Genomic DNA, 15989 nt, shown 5'->3' on the forward strand with positions numbered 1-15989 from the left:
GCAATTTGCACAGGAGTTCGATGAAATATCTAAAATGTATCTTATTAACTGATTAGCTTTATACTGTACGGTGAAGTCAAGTATAGAGGTTGCTGATGGGGTTTCAAAATTGGTTTAATTTGACATTAGTGTCCTTCAAATTCGGACAACCGTGCAACATTTAGACACATCAGCATGATCAAATACCCTGACAAACAACGAATAATGATGCCCGATCTTCAATTTACCATTTATTTATGTCAGCTTAAATAATTTAGAGTGGCAATTATCTTATAATTAACGATTGATATTCTTCACTAATGAGACATAATTAAAATCTGTTCATCTGGAAAGGGCCCTCAGGTGAATCCCTCCTTTGTACCCAACCGTGAGGCCCTTTGTCAAAAATCATGTTGCATGAGTCATGTCCGTTTATAATAACTGGTCGTGTTGTCGTTGGTTTTCCTCTTGAGGCTCTCGATTCGTACATTATTATATTGTCATAAATATTTTCTCCACTAGAAAGACACACACGAAACTGTAAAAACAACCAACTGCCGTGTGGTAACACAACATTAGAAACGGCATCATAGAGCTTCTCGGGACGAGTCTGACATTATATGCACGTTGTGTCTACACCCAGGACATTTTTATCGTTTGATTTTAGATATTCATTTCCATCTACGTGGGTGGTGTGATGTGTATCCATTTATTCCCTCTTTGTCCCGGAAAAGTTTTGCCCACCACTGGATATTTTACTACACCGTCTGTGCGGCCACGTCACTGCCGCGCTGCCGGAGAGCATCATTCACATCAATGAAAAGGTGACGCGCTCCGCAGCGCCGTTTGTGCCCCAATCCGCTGCGCCGTCTGCCTGCGCGCTCCGGACGCGCTGCCGCACCACAGCAAGCAGGTGGTGAAATGTCGCCTTAACTTAACGCGCTCTGCTACGCTAACATGGGTCGACGATGGACGCGAGACGACGTGCGATGTCGATGAGCGACCCGCCGGGACCGACTAGACCACAACCGCAGCAATGAGCGCCTCCTTCCCCAAATCTGAATCCACGACCTCCTTGCTGAAATCCTCCTCTGCGGCGAGGCGACCGACACACCTCCCAGAACGCGCAGCGGAGAGCCGGAGAAGTCAGCCGCATACGCACCAGCACCACCACCGTCCCGCTGCGCTCCACAGCAACAGCAACGCCGACGAGTCCTTCTGGTCCGCCGAGGGCGATGTCAGCGCCCGCAGACCCCTGTGCCACCCGTCCCTCGCCGGCGGGCAGGACAGTAGTAACAACGCAGCCCTTCGGGTCAAGGGTAAGTCGCGCGTCCCCCACAGCCAAGTTCCTGACCCGCCGGAGCCAAACGGCGAGGTGGACCGAGGCGTGAAGGAGGGCTGCAGGTCATCCAAGCCCGCGCACCGGCACCACCACCGCAGGAAGCATAACCGGGAGGACCGTGCACTGGCAGCGCAGCCGCCTGCACCGGAGCATCCCGGTCGCTGCCCAACGCACGGCCGACCGGTCCCCAGGGTGCCGTCCCCGTCGGACAGCAACGACGACAGGACGCCCCTCTGTGAGCCGAGGGACCATAGAGGGGTCGGTCTGGCTGATACCGGCGGTCAGGTCGACAGTCCGTCCCCGTCCACCTGCTCCCCGGTGCCGCTGTCCAGTAGGTCCTCTCACCGCTCCCGGAGGTCCAGTGCTGCTTTCTCGGCGTCTGACGTCAACACACGCACTATCCTCAATTCACTGTTTGGGCAGGTAAGGTCCTGACATGCAGGGGGAATAGTGGATCAGTCATTTCAACAGTTGTTTAGGAAGATAAGCTCATGTCGAGAGGTTTAGTGAAGTGCAAGGATGCTCCTGGAAATGCAGTGTGACACTCCAAATCCCAATTTATCTCAAATAGAATTGGAAAGGCCTCTTTTCAAATGTTCTACAGTTTGATTGACAACAATAATGGCCAAACTGCCCACGGATCTAAAAATATGATGCACTAAATTTACTTTGGCTTGCCATACACAAAAAATAGTGCTTCGTTGTCAAAAGTGCACAGAGAGATTTAAGTGAGGCTTCTGGCAAAACCGATGTCCTGTCTACAATTAGCGCTAATGTGCTCTGTGATGCTCCCTGCGAGCATTACTTTAATGGACGGATTGGACCGGGGAAGCGTTTTCTACATATCCATTTCTTATGTAATTTGTAAATACAGCACCACCTCCTACATACCCTCTCAATGAGGCAGGCCTTTGTTGTTTAAGTAGATGTGCTAGGGCACAGGATGTTTGTTGGGAGAGGTGGAAATATCGTATGTGCTCATGTGTATTTGGACAAAGATCTTATTGTTCATTCAATGAGGAACATTGCAGTGTCGATGTGTTTGAAGCACTTTGAAATCCTGGCAGTGACGGAGGCTCTATTTTTAACCTGAAATCTATCCACACAAAGGGAAATAACTGCTCAATACACTTGGCATTTGTATAAATGGAGTGAACGAGCATAATTTGGGTTTACCGTACTAAAGTCTGTTGCCGGGTTTTAGTTTTACACAAATCCTTACAGCTCACACATTACATTATTTTAGCTTTGTATGGTATTTGGATTTTAATCTGATCATGAATCGTATAAGGTGATTCAAAATTAGGAAACTGTCCACCTTCAAAATAAACTCGATGGGCAATGGGAACACAGAGATCAACCATTGTTGAGGAGAGAAACACCCTGGCATGAAATTCTATTCTACAAATAATCCTGCAAGCAGCTCTGCGAAAACATTAACGACAGGAGTTCAAGAACTGGCAGTAATGTAACACACAGTTGAAGAGGTGCATGCTTTGCTATTTTATCTCAACTGATGCATTTGGAGTAGAGGGTGTTTTGGGGAGTTTATTGTTTCGACAGAATGGAAATAAAGGAATTTAAATAAACGGATGGTGATTAGGTAATTGGTTGTAGGCTTTTACGAAGAGAACGAAGAATCCTCATTAACGTGAAGAGAAAAATATGATCTCACGGCTGTCTGTGCTGTGATTCTTGGCAAATATACAGACACCTAAATGTAATTTTCACAAATACAGTGTCTCTCTTTGTTGCAATGTGGCTGGTGGAGGTCAGAATGACCTTGTCTTTGGCAGCTGAGGGCAGAGGACGACGCGTGGTGGATAAGGCAAGAAAAGGCAAAGGCACATGCTGGAATATAATTAGCATTTTACAAATTAAAATGCAGGCCACAAACTGACAAATTAGTTTAAGAGATTAGAGTGAGAGCACAGGTGAGGAAATAGCTCAAAGTGGTCTTGCAAACTGGCCTGGAAAGAGCAATAACCTCACAATATCTGTGACCCTGAAGCAAATGTCACCTGCTTGCATTTATTTTCTGCAGGAAAGCCGACACGCCGTCATCCCGTTGCTTTTGCTTTGGGGCCAGTGACACCATGTTGAATTGTCAATGTAGGCATTATTTCGCTTCCCTCTTTGGTCTATGCGCCAGGCAGGGTATCCTGAGCCATTATCGGGGGTCGATTGTTTCCATGACTCAGAACTGCGTTCTTATGAGCAACGTACGGTTGCAAATCTGTGTCTTCCTGAGTAAAGTAACTATCATTACCAAGCTGCCACAACAACTATCACCGCTCAGTTGTTGAGAGGCCCGTTCCATTACTTTCCAACGTAATATTCTACTGTTTCTAAATCTGCTTCTATCTTAGGAAAAACCTGACCGGAACACGTATTCTTACAACCGGAAAGCTCAGCAATCGGATAGCTTAGCATAGCTTAGCAGTAAGGCTGGAAGCAGGCTAAAAGCTGGCCTATGACATCTAATAATGTAATGTAATGTGGCTCATGTTGGAGTATAACTTATCTGAGGGCGGTTAATACTCTGAGGCATCATTTTGTAGTTTCAGAGGAGCTCGTAGAGAAATGTTTTTTCTAAAGTGGGGCACGGCAAATTTTTTTATTTATAACACCCTCCTGTTCAATTTTACTCACTTTCAAACCCATCTGCGCAGTCCTCTTTGTCTAGGGTATTAATGGCAAGTGAAATGTATGAGATCACTGACCAGTTCATATTTGCTGCTTTTTAGTCTCAATAAAAACCGCAGAGTAATGAAGTTTTTTGCACACGAGTAAACTGATGAGCCCTGCGTCTGTGTAAGAGGTGACGGGCGATGGACTGACAGTGGCGGAATCGACAGATTGCAGCACTGATGGAGGCCAGATGTCCGATCGGCTGGTCAAGCATCCTCGGGCTCATGTGCCGTCTGTGTTCAATATGCGGTTCCACTCAGACAGTTCTTCAGGCTCTGGGATATGTCTTCTTCCCTCTCGGCCCTTTAAAGGTCGCATTCATTGTAAACAAGCGCTGGGGAAAAAACAAAAACCCTCACATTCTTGTGTGAACTGGGTTATGGTTTCCAGTAATGTTTCATAGGAATTGGCCTATTTATACTTGGAGCTTTCGTCGTGGAGATGTGAGATAGTTTCAGTGTGCCGGTCACAGATTCACTCTCAGGCGTCTTTGAGTTGAGCTCCACAAAAAGGCTGAGGCTTGTTATGGAGAAAACGGCTGATTTAAGTGTGGGCATCATTGGATTCCCAGCGGTGTCACCGGTATGTTTGGATGTAGCTCACACACAGTCGAGCAGTTTGTTATGATGTGTGATCATGACGGCTACTTTGGTTTTGCACTGACCAACGCTTGCTTGTCCTTTCTGAATAGGACAGAGAGCTGCGTCCAGAGGAAATGGATGGTAAGTTTATTTTTCTTTAATCTTCCCAGTCTCTTTACTCAAGTGAAGGCTATTTTTTTTATTATCAAACAACAAAAGTTTGTCAATGTGCTTTGAAGAACAAATATAAATGCAAAATTAAATTATTTCATCACATGGTGCCATAATTTCAATACTTATGGGCCAAGGAACAATTAAACTGCTAAACATATACCTGTTGTTGCTCTACAGAGTTGCGGGACGCTTTCAAAGAGTTTGACAAGGACAAGGATGGTTTCATCAGCTGTAAAGACCTTGGAAATTGTATGAGAACTATGGGATACATGCCCACTGAAATGGAGCTGATTGAACTGAGTCAACAGATAAACATGAACTGTAAGGACTTACCTTGTATTCAAATCTAATGCATATAGTTGCATCCTGTGTATTGTGGTTTGATATCCTGTGCCCGAAATCTCTTTTTCTCAAGTGGGAGGTCATGTTGATTTTGAGGATTTTGTAGAGTTGATGGGCCCCAAACTCCTCGCCGAAACGGCCGACATGATTGGAATAAAAGAGTTGAAAGACGCGTTTAGAGAGGTAAGAGTGTCTGGATTTGAAGTCAGCCAGCTGCTCTGCGAAACAATGGGTCTTGTGAGATTTTAACTAATTGCATTTCCATGTTTAATGTTGTTTACCTGCTTTTTGCTTTCAGTTTGACACTAATGGAGATGGTGCCATAAGCACATCTGAGCTCCGAGATGCGATGAGGAAATTATTGGGCCAGCAGGTAAGAGTTGGATCGGAAAGAGAAAACAAAGTGTCTCTGATTTATTCATTAATGGATACACAATGTGTGTGGCGTGCCAGTAAGTGCTGCCAACTCATTTTTTACAGGTGGGTCTGAAGGAAGTAGAAGATATCCTGAGGGATGTTGACCTGAATGGTGACGGCCTTGTCGACTTTGAAGGTAAATCCTAATCTAAATCTGAATCTATTAACTATTTATTTAAGGTTTCTTGTAAAGTTCACTGTCATTATCCTTCTCTCTCTTTACAGAATTTGTTCGAATGATGTCTCGCTAAGATCATGAAATGAGCGGTTCTGAATGTGAAGCTGTGTCCTTCTCCATACTTGACCAAGAACAACAGAGGACAGGCTTAGATCTCTGAGCTATTCGATTCTGAATAACACTGGAATTAAAACTCCTCGAATGTTGTGGAGCAAGGAGTCACCCCACACTTTCAATCAGTGTTCAAGTGTTCTTCCTGAAAAGTCTCCAGTTCAACTGAGGCCAAATTAGCTGTAGCCTAGCTGGTGATTGTCCAACTTGTGTTTTTGCACTTTAATTCTCACTAAATAACTGTGCGGATACATTGCTGGTGTGTCTTCTCATCTTCTACGTGGGGAAAAAATAGGTCTTGCAAAATGTTGCAACAAAGTCAGGATGTGAGAGGGGATTCCTGTAGAAAATATGTAAAAGATCAGTCCACTGTTCAAGTTATGTTTTCACACAGTATGTGTTGTATTAGAAATTGTAAGTGGAATGTAATTTGTGTGACATCGGTGCTCCAACCAGGAACACATGTGGCAATATAGCACCTGTATTGTGGCTGTGTGACCATCTGTGGTTTCTCACTGTGCAAGGCAAGTCCTATAAAAATGTCACTGTCAGACAAAAACATGCAACAACGAAGCAGATCTCTGATATTGAACTCTGAAACGCATTTCATGTATGTTATTCGCTACAATAGATCAGGGGTATTGTTTGTTGCCTTTTCAAAGATACCACGGTGGTAAGTAAGTGCTCACGGTTTGGAATGTTTAATGTAGCTTTTGGAACAAGTGATCTTTTAAAAAACCCATACTACCCCGTCTGAGATCACACAGTAGGAATGACGTATGTGAACAGGACTTGTAGTGGATGTGATTGTGTCGTACCTGGACTGTTTGTCAGTGTCAATATGATTGTAGTTGTGGTAACTTTCCACACCTCTGTGTTGTCGAAAGCAATGTTCATGCATGCCAAAGAGAAAATGTGTTAAAATTCTGTATGGAGATTTGCATTTTTGTCAAACAAGTAAATAAAACATTTCCAGAAGGTAAAAATATTTACATTTGAGCCCCTGTTTCCGTGGTGATTTTTACAACAGCTTGTTTTGGTAAAAACCTAAAATAGCATGCTAGACTTCTTAATCTGTAAAGGTTTCTGCTGTATATAAGGCTTATATGAAATGGTCCTTCTCAGTATATTTGTGCTGTCACTGCATGTCCTGGGTTCAAACCTACTTAAGATATATATTATTCATACAAATCTCGCTGGACAAATCTTAACCTGTAGAATCAAAACTCTGCAAATCATCACATTGTAATAACGGCAAGTATCTGTGCTGTGTCCCTGCGTGACCATTGATTCATTTTGCTTTCGTTATTCAAGCTCAAAACATTTATTAGTCACATATATTACTAAAGAAACATCAAAGCAAACATAAAATGTAGGCATATCATATCATAAAAGAAACCTTGATGTATTTGGGAGGCAGTAGCTATTGCATAATATACATAATTGTCCTTGTGACAACTGCAGTCATTTTATTTCTCTGTTTTTTCCAGCTAACACTATTCAAACACTACAGTAAAAGATAAAATGATATAACACTAAAGTAATCAGTGCAATCCATCCATTTCATGTCAAAAAATGTGAGGAGATTTTTGCAGGCACAGCAAAACCCACGAACCCCAGAACTGCTGGATTTCATATTGCCTGTTAAAGAACATTGGACGATAAAGAATCAACAGAAATATGCCCATTCGCTCATGTAAAGCACCTCCTGGGAACATTTAGACTTTTAAAGAGTATGCCACAAATTTTGCAGATATTTGCACCACAAACAAACGATTTAACTACACAAGGGTTGCGCGTGTTTCCTTTCAAGGGTGGTCGCCATTCAAAGGTATGTTAAACAAATAGATATTTTTCTTTTAACCTGACACGGCGTCATGTTGAAATGAAATCTAATGAACCCCGATGTCATCTATGTAGGTATTGCTGTTGCCATAGCAATTCTCATTCGGTCCTATCCGGGGAACTGACGAGTGCACCGTGTGCGCGCTGCGTTGGACTCCTGTGATTGGACGAGACTCGGACCATACCATACCGGAAAGAGGGGGCGTGGATACTTCTTAAAGAGCGCGGGTGATATTCTTATAGCCCAACAGATCTGTCCTTTTTTAAGCTCCTCGATTACGGTATCAGACATGATGGATGTCTTGCATGTGGTTACCAGTGTGAGCAGGACATCTTAACAACTCACACTCTTATAGGTTTGGATTGATCGAACGAATAGACCGGTGTGATAAATAATGCAAGGGCAATCAACATGGAACATAGCAGAATTTCCCCTATTTCAGCATATCGGTGATTCAATTTAAGTTCAGTTGTTGACGTTGACTCGGGCTTGCTGCGGCCTAGATCTACATTTACATCGCACGTCACGATATGAAATGGTGTTAAATAGTTCAGGAACCCTTAACGGGACCGTGTGATTGGACGCGGCATGTGTCACTCATTGGCCGTGGGAACCCTACGGTTGGGCAGCTCTGCTCCGCCTCCTTCGAACTGGCAGCCGCTGAAGCTAGCAGCAGAGCAACTGTTACTTCGGGTGCACACATTGAATGAAAGTCGCTGTGACGTTAGCAGGCGGTTGCCACCAGCAACTGGGAATATCTCCTCGCCGTTCAATTGTTTTATCCAGGCACTTGGTGCGACTGTATTAGCAGAGATTATTTTACACGTTGGCAAGACTCGGGCTCAGGGCATTTGTGGAAGGGGAAGGTAAGAGACGTTTGTATGAACGTTGGCCGGGCTCTCGTAGACCTAGTATTTCTGGTTAGACAGGTAGGTTAGCTAGCTAGCCAGCCCACCGACCAACGTTACTCGCTGCGAATTCCCCGTTGTCTTCTAGTATGTGATAATTAAAAAGCAAGCTGTGCGTCGTGAATAATCGCGTGTTTCCACTGTTACTTCCTGTGTCGCTGTGTGCTCGCGCTCTGCCGGGTATCAGTTAACGTTAGCACGTCGGCTAACGTTAGATATCATGTTGCATGTCCTCGTCCAAGACGAGCTGGCTAGCTCCGTATGCTAGCTAAACGCGTATGTGGTAAATTTCACATGTGTGGGGGGGGGTCACTTCCGTAAAAGCAACTGTGCCAGTTACTGTGTGCTGCTAGCAAGCCGAAACCGACGCTGTCTTGTCTCTTGTGTCTAGGACCGTCGCCTGTGTGTGGCAATGCAGCGGCTCACGGCGCAGCTCGTCGCCGGTCTGGTCGCGGCGGTGCTGTCGCTGCTGGCGGAGCGGTGCTGGGCGGACGGCGGGGGCCTCAGCCTGGCCGAACGGGTTATATGGGCTGTAAATTGTGGCGGTGAATCGCACGTGGACGTGCACGGTATTCATTTCAAAAAGGACCCGCTGGAAGGAAAGCTTGGTAAAGGTGAGTAGACGTCAACTGCGGTTAACCGATGATGTGTGAATACGCGTGTGCTGCAAGGTTTCACCTGTGAGGTGTTGCAGAGAGGGGGGGGGAGGGGCATTGTGAAGGTAAAATCACTTCCCAGCAGTATACATTCTGCTCGGTGTGGCTAATGAGGTGTCAGCATATAGGGCCACAGCTCCGCCCCTGTCAGTATGTAGAGGAAGCAGGTGATTGGCTCTAGAGTCGTTCTTGGCTTCAGTTAAGAGCCACAGATAAGGTAATTGAAAGGGGTGAACCCATTCTTGTAACTTGCCATTCCAGACAGAAGGCCACTGCATTTCCACGAGTGCCGTAAAAGGTCAGCGCTTGTGCAATGTGTGGCTCTGCTTGACCTCAAACATGATCATCTTTTCCCAACAATGCAGCGTTTGATTTATTCTCCTGTGAGCAAAGTGCACACCGACTGAACCTGATGCTGTCCTCCTTTTTTAGCATCTGATTATGGGGTGCGTCTGCCAATACTGCGCTCCAGTACAGAGGACCAGATTCTGTATCAGACAGAGCGCTACAATGAGGACACTTTTGGATATGATATCCCTATACGTGAGGAAGGAGACTATATACTTGTTATGAAGTATGCAGAAGTTTACTTCGCCCAGTCACAGCAAAAGGTATGGGTATTAATAAACTGTCCAGTGTAAATTAAATGAATCAAAAAATGTCTGTACAGTTTGAATAGACCGTGTATGCGTGTATATTAGTATAACAGTATACCATTGTCTTCAAACAGTATTCTGAGAGCTGATTGTCTACTCTGCTCTGGCCAACATGAATGTTAAGCAGTGTGTGGATTAGCTGCTAATCATTTATTGACATGGGTGTATGTTTGGCTTTTTTTCTAGGTGTTTGACGTCCGTCTAAACACCCATGTGGTGGTAAAGGACCTGGATATCTTTGAGCGGGTCGGTCACAGTACCGCTCACGATGAGATCGTGTCCTTTTCGATTAGACGGGGCAAGCTGAGTGTGCAAGGAGAGGTGTCCACTTTTAACGGCAAGCTCACTGTGGAGTTTGTAAAGGTGAGTTATTAATCCATATCATGTTGTGACGACCATGTTTCGACAGTGGTTTCTTTAAAAGAAAAGGCTTATCAAGTGTCAATGGTATTGATGAAATTCACATGCTTTGTTTTTGTAAGTTATTCAACCCCACTTGTATAGAAGTGCTTTCCCAGTAAGTCTAATGTTTATTATTTATAGGGAATTGATTTTATTTTGATAATGAGTATGTGTCATATACAGCTGCTGGAAGGATAACCATTACACAAATATTGTTACTTTATATTAAAGTTATATTAATATGGATTAGGTCTGTCCTACAAATAACTACAGTAATTGAAAGAATTGATAGTTACAACATTTAAAGCAATAGTTGCCATTTTGGTGAGTACAATTATTCTTTTTCTTGCTGAAGGAAAAATGAAAAGCTTGACATCCCTTTCCTGTCTAAATATGAAGTTAACTCGTGTAAGAGTTTCCCATGTTCAACTATTCCTTTTTGGTAGGATCGCATGGTAAATGAACGTTAGAACTTGTATTGCAAAGGGACTCTTATTCAAAACAACATGTAAAATCGACACCACATTTCCATAATGAACTCTATGGCTGAAAGGGCTTTTGCCAGCCCGGTGGGGGCGGGGGGGGGTGTGTGTGTGTCAGGCAATGGTTGCACATCTGGTTTTTCTTTTTTCTTTCTTATGCAGTGCAGCAATTAACTTTTTCTCTTTAGTTCTCCCAAGACTCCCACAATCTGATTATGCTTTTTATATTTCCATATTTCATTTACCCTTTCTCAAGTTGGTGTTCACTTGTCTGACTGGTATTTGCCATCATTTAGAAGAGGGCATTCCAATGTGCAAAAGGCTGTTGCCTGGCTTTAAATGATCTGTGAGGTCCATTAATCTACCGCCCAAAACTAATAAAAAGGGCCTCTTATCTATTGCTTTCATCGTAATGATGTTCACTCTTTTATTCTCTGGTAACACATTGAACTTGTGTTGATGAGGTGCATTATCAAACTTCTGCATTTTAGACACTAACCATCTATCAAAAACCATATCTATATTACACTTCCCTTTTTTTGTAATCTATGCAATCAATACAGAACCATGAGACCCTTCATTAGTGTGACCATTGGCATCGATTAGTGAGAGTGGTGATGGATTTCGGAGGGTGGATGACTTGCGTATCAGCATGAGTTGTATTTCTCCTCCTGCATAACCTGCTACAAATGCCCATGCCTATATCGGGAAAACTAACTAAAATTAAACTTGTAAATGTTTTAATATTGAGTGTGTGTTTGCATCTGTCTTGTTTAACTTCAAATATTTGTTTTAGACCATCCACTTGTTCAGCAGAAATCCATGGAACCACTGTAATAGATTTATACAAAAATTGAAACAAACACAAAGAAAGGACAATATGATTAATTTTATGTCAAATCAATCGCTTAATTAAATAGTTGTAGTACAGCCATTGTGTCTTTGTGGGGGGGGATTGTAGACAATCTCCACAGACGAGATGTATCAGGACTGTTTGCTGTAAAGTGACCCGACTTACAATTGACTGTTTCAGGGTTATTATGACAACCCCAAGGTCTGCGCTCTCTATGTGATGAAGGGGACATTAGAAGGTAAGTACTGAGACTGCTGACATACCTGTTAGCGTGTTGTGTTGCTCAACACATGTACTGATTCCGGGAAGGAATGATAAACAAAACTCTTCTACGTTTCAATGAAAGGAGACAAAAAAAATACTGCACATTATGTAGCGAACACATCTTATTAAATCTCGATGACAACATAAATACACATATCAGCTGCTTATGACCTCGCAACAAGCAATCCAACCGAAAATAACGAGGTAAGATTTGTGCTACGGTTTATGCTACCAGTTAGATAGCGTTACAGTTTTTTTGGAATGTCATCCTATGCATTTACCATTTATTTATTCATGTCCACATTCATTTCTGGGCGGCTTAGGTTGCGTTTTTACAACAATAATGGGAGGATGGAGAAAGCTAACACAGCACTTTGTTGTAAAAGCGTTACCATGCGCTTTAAAACCATTTGTGGATTTATTTTTATATAATTTGGCCAAACTTCCAATTACACTTTTTTTCACCGGACAGATGTGCCAAAGCTCCAGCCTCACCCTGGCTTGGAGAAGCCAGATGAAGAGGAGGATGAAGAGGAGGACAGTGAGCCCGGCGAGGAAGGCGGGAAGAAAAAGGTCCCGGCAGGTTCCAAGACCAGGGTCCAGTCAGGGCCCCGGACACCGAACCCGTACGCAGCCGACAACAGCAGCCTGATGTTCCCCATCCTCGTGGCGTTCGGGGTCTTCATCCCCACACTGTTCTGCCTCTGTCGGCTGTGAGCCGCAACCAGCGGTCGAGGGGACGGAGTGACGCTTTGGAGCCAGGGCATGGGGGTTGTGGGTGGGGGGTTGGGGGACGACCAGGTGGCAACAGCAGCACAGGTAAAGGCGCACAGGGGAGAGAACTCTGAGAACATCTTGACAAAGGAGGACAAAAAAAGACAATAACTTTTGGGAAAGCAGCTTTGCGGCGACGCAAAATCTTCGGTTGAATTCTGCCGCCAATGTAGGAAGCGGGTGCTCCTTTGTGAATGTTTATTTCGCATCCACCTCTGCTGACGGTTTTGATGTTATTCATTTTCCGTCAGACTGTGTGGGATTTTCAGATGCTGATCTTCACGGTTTGAAACCACATTTCAGCGAGAGAGAGATGCTCGGGAGTGATGCGTCTGGGCCCTTTTCTAAACTAAAAGCATTGTTTTCTACTGGGTGGGGGGTAGCAAGCGCCCTCCGTTTTACTCTCCTGCGTCTGGTCAGACGTGATCCCTAAAATTAGAAACGGTGCTGCTTAGAAATTGGTTGAATATTTAGTGGAAATACAGTTGCCATTTAAGAGGCCTCCATTTTTGTCAACTTGTCGCATTTCTGTGTCTTTCTACTTCGATCTAGTGGGTCCATTGACGTGCCATCATCTTCTTGCCATAAGTTTTGAAAAAAAAGAACAAATCAGCTCTGTTGCTGGCGGGATTATTTGCTGTCTAAATTGGTTTGCCTTTCTACAGTCCTTTTTTCAGGGGGTGCAAAATCTGTTTTGTGAAAACGCATGATATTATTTGTCATTGTTCCATCAAACTCGAGGCCATTCGACGTGTCTTCAACAGTCAACCCAAACTCTTTTGTACTTTAGCTTTTTCAAGAAAGGATCCATTTTAAAGTTCAAACATTAGTTTCTTTATGTAAGAGACACACAAGTTTATGCTGAAGCTTAAGTGAGTAAGTCTTTACATTACTCTGTAATCTGTGAGCTTTTGTTCTTTAATCATTAGACCCGCCGCTTTGTTTCACCAAAGAATGTCTTTTTTCAAATTTGTTAGGAAAATATCTTGGTGGCCTGTTTTAATTTGACAAACCTCTTGTAAAATACAAGTTTGGGAGGGTTCTGTGGCAGGTGGTTAAAATTGGCTACATGTGGACATACTGTACCCCCAATATATGGGGGCTAACCAGGTGGATGGTATTATTTTTAAATGTAATTTACAGATTTCTGTATTTAATTTCATTTTGCTGTGTTGACTCTGATGGGCCATGAACATCCTTCCTTCGTGTTATTTGAAACCGAGAGAACAGGCGTCTGCTGCTCCATGTTGATGTAATAAACCGTGAAGAATCTGTGCTAGTCAATTACACGCGTGTCACACATCCCTAAAGTTGCTCTGTGCGTTACCAGAAGTTCATCCACGTAGTCACAGATGAGACGGCGCAACATCATTGGAAATAGAAAATCAAATGTTTAATGATTTTTAAAAACAATTAATTGCATTTTCCAAAATCTTTACTCTTTTAATACTGTCTTCAAACCTTCTTAATGTTTTTTTTGTGCAATTAAGCTACTGGCCCTTAAACAGATGGAGGAGACATGATCAGAGTCTGGGACAATGATGTCCCCTTTTTTTGCTTTCAATGAGGTCTGAAAAGCAGCTTTGTTCTTCCGTTCACTGGCGTTGTGTTGTGAAGCCTCCTGTTTATGTATCTAGTTACATCCCATAAGTGCTTAGCTCGACCCCCCCCCCACCTCCCCCAAGGAGGATTCTGTAACTTTCCCCCAACAAACCCTGCCTGTAGCAGCGTTGCCATGTGCAGCTTAATAATTAATAATTCATGGGTCCTTCCTCCCTTCTCGATTCTGCCTCCCATTTTGATTGATGGTGAGCAAGAAGTAAATGCCAATCGTTTGTGTTTAGAATTTTGTTCTCCTTGATTTTTATTTTTTAAGATTTAAACGTAACACATTTAAGACATAAGCACCTTTTTTAGGGGTGGATTTCCTCTGAAAAGATGCAAAATTGTTGTTTTAATTCAGCACCAAAGTCCTTGTGTTCTGTCGGTCTGCCGGTCCACACAGCTGCGTGTGTATATAAGGTACTGAAGCACACTCCAATAGTGTGGCGGCCGCTTTGCTCTCCTCACTTTTGTGCCGTCGTTGAGGTTCATGGATTTCTTTGATGATCTCTTCATGATGACTTTGTGGCCTTTCGTCTGGAGGAGGAACACTTGCTGGTACAGAGCATACACATTTTTAGGCACTGTCTGATGAACTGTCAGTCAAATAAATTCTTTGTCTGAAAATATGAGATCTTCCATTCTATATATATTTAAAAACATCAGAGCGGAGCTGATCTGGAGATATTTTATAATACGCTTGGATTTGTATGTTTTTGAGTTTGTTTGTTTTTTCTTCCTCAGGATCTATTTTGTTTGGAGTTTTTGAAACTTGATATTTTATTGGTGTGACATTTTGCACTGCCTCGTGTATTTCAAAATTATGTATTTTGTGTGTGTCTTTTGCCTTGAATTATTGAATACATTGTGCTTTACTATCATTTGCCTTGAGGTTACTCTTCTGATGGATTGTATCAGATTGGCTCCGCCCCCTCTTTTAAAACACTTTTCCCGGCTCTATTACACTTAAAACACCTCTTGTATTGAGGGATTTCTGTAAGGAATCATAAACATCAACTTTTTATTTTTGTGCGCAAACCCAGTAAAAACCAAATGGATCAGGATTGTAAAATTCTTTTGTGAGCCACTTGTTTCCCTCTTTAGCACCTCCCTCGCCTGTGTTTACCTGTTACTGTCATCACATCTCCTACTTGAATGAATGAAAGTGGAAAGAAGCTCTGCTCTTTTTTTTTCCCCCACATAAGAGACAAAGAATTTCCAACGTTGCATCATAATTTTCCAGCGGTCATCTGACGGAACGATAAAGGTCTTTCATCTATTTTTGCTTGTCTAGTAAAGCAGTGAATAAGCATGAGGACCAAAACCTACAAGTTGTAATCTGATTTTCTTTTTGTCACCATCTTTTTTTTCATTTTCTTAGCAACTGAACATAAGAGGAATTTAAATTGGCCGTCGTCCAGGCCGCTGACCACACACACATTGACGTCTGAAAGCCAGTGATCACAGTGCGAGTGTGCACTTACACGTGTCACCCTGTACACATACATGTTGGATATATTAGTGCTCCTCCAGGGACAGTAGGCAGCAGCAGGTGGACTGTGAAATGTACTCGAGACCCCTGATCTTACGCTGATGTGGCATATATAAAATGGGAAAGTATGATAAATGCTGCCTCTTTTTAATAAATGTGCTATTTTATCAGAATGTGGTGCTGCTGTTCTTCCACATTTCCCGTTGAGCATTAGTCCAATATATTTCCTGACTGATGAA

General features: G+C 43.1%; 2 protein-coding genes across 5 annotated transcripts; both read left to right on the forward strand.

Annotated features, from left to right (window-relative positions):
- The first annotated feature begins 785 nt into the window (after positions 1-785).
- cabp1a (calcium binding protein 1a) lies at positions 786-6814 on the forward strand. Of its 2 annotated transcripts, none has more exons than XM_040195453.2 (7): positions 786-1744; positions 4704-4734; positions 4945-5088; positions 5183-5292; positions 5408-5482; positions 5590-5662; positions 5752-6814. In XM_040195453.2, the coding sequence occupies exons 1-7, from the start codon at positions 1016-1018 to the stop codon at positions 5775-5777; spliced, it is 1188 nt and encodes a 395-aa protein (XP_040051387.2). In that variant the 5' UTR covers positions 786-1015; the 3' UTR covers positions 5778-6814. The 2 variants fall into 2 exon arrangements, with proteins under 2 accessions (XP_040051387.2, XP_077943108.1); XM_078086982.1 differs by lacking the exon at positions 786-1744 and adding an exon at positions 4396-4594.
- A 1029-nt stretch (positions 6815-7843) lies between these two features.
- On the forward strand, positions 7844-15923 carry mlec (malectin). 3 transcript variants are annotated; one of them, XM_078086986.1, is made up of 6 exons: positions 7844-8016; positions 8961-9183; positions 9658-9836; positions 10068-10244; positions 11799-11856; positions 12355-15923. In XM_078086986.1, exons 2-6 carry the CDS (start codon positions 8982-8984, stop codon positions 12597-12599), a joined length of 861 nt encoding a protein of 286 aa, XP_077943112.1. In that variant the 5' UTR covers positions 7844-8016; positions 8961-8981; the 3' UTR covers positions 12600-15923. The 3 variants fall into 3 exon arrangements, with proteins under 3 accessions (XP_077943112.1, XP_040051393.1, XP_077943113.1); XM_040195459.2 differs by having other exon boundaries at positions 7856-8527; XM_078086987.1 differs by lacking the exon at positions 7844-8016 and adding an exon at positions 8656-8852.
- The last annotated feature ends 66 nt before the right edge of the window (positions 15924-15989 follow it).

This window comes from Gasterosteus aculeatus, chromosome 13 (genome assembly GCF_964276395.1).
Source record: "Gasterosteus aculeatus chromosome 13, fGasAcu3.hap1.1, whole genome shotgun sequence".
Taxonomy (NCBI): Eukaryota; Metazoa; Chordata; class Actinopteri; order Perciformes; family Gasterosteidae; genus Gasterosteus; species Gasterosteus aculeatus.

Excerpts from the sequence above, each read along its gene's own strand:
- cabp1a (XM_040195453.2), top strand. The coding sequence starts at position 1,016 with ATGAGCGCCTCCTTCCCCAAATCTGAATCCACGACCTCCTTGCTGAAA. Across the intron at positions 5,089-5,182 it reads TCAACAGATAAACATGAACT|TGGGAGGTCATGTTGATTTT; the intron begins GTAAGGACTTAC and ends CTTTTTCTCAAG. Across the intron at positions 5,663-5,751 it reads CGGCCTTGTCGACTTTGAAG|AATTTGTTCGAATGATGTCT; the intron begins GTAAATCCTAAT and ends CTCTCTTTACAG.
- mlec (XM_078086986.1), top strand. The coding sequence starts at position 8,982 with ATGCAGCGGCTCACGGCGCAGCTCGTCGCCGGTCTGGTCGCGGCGGTG. Across the intron at positions 10,245-11,798 it reads TCACTGTGGAGTTTGTAAAG|GGTTATTATGACAACCCCAA; the intron begins GTGAGTTATTAA and ends TGACTGTTTCAG. Across the intron at positions 11,857-12,354 it reads GATGAAGGGGACATTAGAAG|ATGTGCCAAAGCTCCAGCCT; the intron begins GTAAGTACTGAG and ends TTCACCGGACAG.